This window comes from Chondrus crispus, genomic scaffold, assembly GCF_000350225.1.
Source record: "Chondrus crispus Stackhouse genomic scaffold, scaffold_86, whole genome shotgun sequence".
Taxonomy (NCBI): domain Eukaryota; phylum Rhodophyta; class Florideophyceae; order Gigartinales; family Gigartinaceae; genus Chondrus; species Chondrus crispus.
The window spans coordinates 83,315-87,200 of NW_005178773.1; the positions used below are offsets into that span (position 1 = coordinate 83,315).

General features: G+C 59.9%; 1 protein-coding gene across 1 annotated transcript; it reads left to right on the forward strand.

Annotated features, from left to right (window-relative positions):
• Positions 1–995: 995 nt before the first annotated feature.
• Positions 996–2,408, forward strand: CHC_T00009047001 (Possible serine/threonine protein kinase). The gene is made up of 3 exons (XM_005711536.1): positions 996–1,354; positions 1,486–1,605; positions 1,826–2,408. Exons 1-3 carry the CDS (start codon positions 996–998, stop codon positions 2,406–2,408), a joined length of 1,062 nt encoding a protein of 353 aa, XP_005711593.1.
• Positions 2,409–3,886: the final 1,478 nt, after the last annotated feature.

Sequence of the window (3,886 nt, forward strand, 5' to 3'; positions counted from 1 at the left end):
TACTTACCGTGAACCAATGAAATAGGAGGAAGCCAGCAGTGTGTACGTACAGTAAATTGCAATGGTGGGATTGCTGTATTGTTGTAGCTGATGTCAGCTAAGCAGAGGAGCTGTTGATGTCAACACCAACAGCTCCTCTGTGTGATGACCACTGAGCAAAAGGGGAGGTGCCGTCGGCCAACGACATGAGGGAGGAATGACTGAGAGTCATATGAAGGAATCACCACACTCTGAAACTGCGCTTGCGCCGCTCAAAGGGCCCATGCCTTGTATTTTGACCAGTGATTTACGGAACACACTCGGCCAACACTTGTTCGCCCCTTCCACTCCAGTGGAGCGATATTGACCTTAACATTTTCAGCCAAAGAATGGACATCTTAAGTATCGTACTGAACGCCTACCCGCCTTTGCGCTCACGGTCGCCGGGTCGCGTGCCGTTTCGACCGACGCGAGAGTGACTTCCGACGGAAGGGTAAGTCAGCGTTGTGATGTTTGACGATTTTGTTCACAGTAGCGTCAAGGTATACGGATGGGAGATTGTTGGCGTGCTGGATTTTGTTTGTGACGATCACGAGCACCGCCTTTTTCGCAGTCGTCGTCGCGCCGAGCGCCGTGCACGCTCGGCGATGCCGCCGTCTTCCATGTGCTGCTTCCTCCGCGCGCCGCGGACGGGGAGCTTGCGCAGCATTGCGCGGCGCGTCTCTTTGCGCCCGAGCTTGCCGCGGTGCTCGTCGGAGTGCCGCCGCATGTCTTCGGGCGCCCCGCGCGATGCCGGCGGCCGGCCGCGCCATCGCCTGTTGGGCGGCAGCGTCGCCTTGCGCGAGAGCGCCGACGTGTCCGCACCCCGCTCGCCGACGCCCTCACATCCCCGACCCGCCTCAGATGTGCCATTCGTCTATCCCGTCCTCTACCCGCACCCCCGGTCAACATATCGACACCCCCGCCACCGCCTCCGCCATCATCGGCCGATGCGCTAGACCCATCCACAACAGCCCATGTCGTCAAACCAGGGAATGATGCCTATTGCGGGTGGGGTCCCGATCGAACTCAATGTCTACGATCTTCAGCACCCCGACAACCCGGACGCCGTGCCCGCCATTAACTGGTATCTCCACGGCGTCGGCTTGGGGCTTTATCATTCGGGCGTCTCCATTTACGGCACTGACTATTGCTACGGCGGACACGCCGATGACGACACAGGCGTCTTTGAAGTCGTCCCGCCGAAGGCCCCCGATGCGAAGTTTAGGCAGACAGTCTTTGTAGGGAGGACCAGTCTTGACCCGCAGCAGGTGTCAGAGCTTGTCAAGGCCATGGCCCACGTGTGGAGTGGCAACTCATGTAACGTATTAACGCGGTAAGTTCTGACTTCTTTCCGAAGCAAGCATACATTTTTATCTCCTTTCGCAGAAGCCTGACCCCTTCGTCGTCCTCCTATATAGGAGGAACAGCTGGAGCTGACTTCGTTTCGCATTGTATAGTTATTAGGGCCGCTGTGGTAGCTCGCTGGGAGGTGGCGATTATGAGCAAGTTGCTTCAGGTCGCGCGCGCCTCGGATACGGGGGAGAACACGCATTTGGCCATCAAGATCATCAAGAATAACCCGCTGTACGTGGCGCAGGCGCTGTCTGAGGTGCGCATGACCAGTTACTTGAACCGGATCGACCCTAAGGACGGCCATTCCGTCATGCGCCTGCGGGACAAGTTTATCTTTCGCGCGCACCAGTGTCTGGTGCTGGAGCTGCTTTCCTTCTAACTGTACGATCTGCTGCGGTCGACCGAGGTTTACGGTGTCACTCTCAACCTGGTGCGCAAGTTTTGCAAGCAGATCCTCAACTGCCTGCTCGGACGTGAACATTGCGCACTGCGACCTCAAGCCGGAGAACGTGCTGTTGCGACACCCGCAGCGCAGCGCGATCAAGGCGGTGGACTTTGACGCAAGCTGTCGCATCAGCCAGAGCATGTCTACGTATGTACAGTCACGTTTCTACCGCGCGCCTGAAGTGATCCTCGGGAAACTATACGGGACGCAGGTGGACGTGTGGAGCTTGGGGTGCATGCTGATCGAGCTCCACAAGGGGTACCCGCTGTTCGCGGGCAAGGACAAAGCGCATCAGATGGCGATCATTGCGGAGGGGCTGGGGATGCCGCTAGAAGAGATGTTGCTAGCAGGGCCCAAAACGAGCCTGTTATTCGAGCAGGACAGCGTAACGGGCCGATGGCGCATGCGGCCGGAGGCGTGCCCGTCCGGGGAAGCGGTGATCCCGGGTTCCAAGTCGACCGCCGGTTTCGTGGACATTGACATGGGAGCCAGCAACGGGCGGCGGAAACGCGTGAGCGGCGGGCACTTGGACGTGGACTACTCGATGTTCCTGGGACTAGTGGACAAGATGCTGCGCTACTCGGGGTAGGAGCGGATCTTCGCGTGCGACGCGCTCAAGGAGCAGTTTGTGGTTGGCGGGTGCGACGCGCTCAAGAAGCGGTTTGTGGTCGGCGGGTGCGGCGTGCGGTCGGGGCGCGAGAGCCCGCCGGGTATGCTCGCCATGGCCAAAGATGGGGCGGAAGTGGGCGCTGCGGCGGTGGTGGACCCTGGGCGCAAAGCACCCGTGCAGAAGCGGGCCAAGCGGGTCGGGATCAGTCAGGTGGTGGCGATCCACCCGGACGAGGGCATCGGCGCGGGCGGGCACGCGGACGGCGAGGACGTCGGCGGCAGGCTGCGGCTCTCCAAGAGCGAGCGCGAGTTCAAGAAGGTGCACAGCAGGCGCCGCGCCGAAGAGAAGACGTTCGTGTTCAAGACGTCCGAATGGGTCGACGAGGTAGGCATCGAGCCGCCGCCGTGGCGCGCCGGCGGTGGCGACGACGGCGCGGGTGGCGCAGAAGGCGGGCCGGAACGGGCAGCGGCGGCGGCGCGGGCCACGAGGGTGGCGCGCGCGCGGCGGGCGGGCGCGGCGGCGGCAGTGGGGCGTGGGCCGGCGGCGGGACGCGCGAGCCTCGCGCGCCCTCAAGGTGCGGGTACGCGGCCCACGATGGGCGGTCAGGGAGGCGACGGCCGAGGTAGCGGTTGGCCTCGGCAAGCTCGTCATGGGCGTGACACGCGGAGGTGCGGCGATAAGGGGCGGGCGCTGGCACGGGTCATGTCGCATATGTGGGCCTCATGTGAGGCTGTGAACAGCTGGTAAACACTTCGGACATTGTACGAATGGCATGTATGGCGAATTATTTGCACAAATTGAGCACTTCGTATGGAACTACTGGTCCTGCAGAAACAGTGTTTCTGGCCGGCATGAGTGTCTCATCTGTAAAGGGGGGGTGCCCCTTAAATGGAACACCCTTCCAATCTGCGGAACGATGAGAACCCAGGAAAAGTATTCAATAATTAAGAACAACAGCCCAAGTGGCCACCAAACGCAATCAAAGTCAGGTTTTACAGTCCCATTTCCCCGCGACGTAAATGCATACCGGAACACCACCATCCCCAGTCCCCGCCACACCCCAAAAAAAAGCCCCATTTCGTGATGACACCGTAGAATACAGTATATCTTCCCCGCGATTCTCACTCGGCTGCGACCGTATCTGTTGGCACGGCGAGCAGAGCATCTCAAGATTTTTCGAAGCATAGCGATTTCGAAACGGAGAATACGTCGCAATTTTGTGGGGGCTCGTGCTCGATTCAACATGGCCGTCGACGCCGTGAAAGAAGGTGCTACAATGCCCAGCGCGGCGCGAATGGCTAAGCTACCTTTGTCCACATTTCATCGTCGTTACAAGAAAATTGACAACAACCCCGAAGAGTAGCCCCTGCATCATCGTCGGACCCTCACCGCTGAAGAGGAAGACACAATAATTGAACTGATTAAAACGTGCGCAAGCCATGGCTACCCGGTGGGCC

What these genes read in the sequence shown, in the direction of transcription:
- CHC_T00009047001 (XM_005711536.1), top strand. Translation starts at nt 996, where the DNA reads ATGTCGTCAAACCAGGGAATGATGCCTATTGCGGGTGGGGTCCCGATC. An exon ending in TCATGTAACGTATTAACGCG is followed by an intron (nt 1,355 to 1,485) that starts GTAAGTTCTGAC and finishes TATAGTTATTAG; the next exon opens with GGCCGCTGTGGTAGCTCGCT. An exon ending in ATCATCAAGAATAACCCGCT is followed by an intron (nt 1,606 to 1,825) that starts GTACGTGGCGCA and finishes TTTTGCAAGCAG; the next exon opens with ATCCTCAACTGCCTGCTCGG.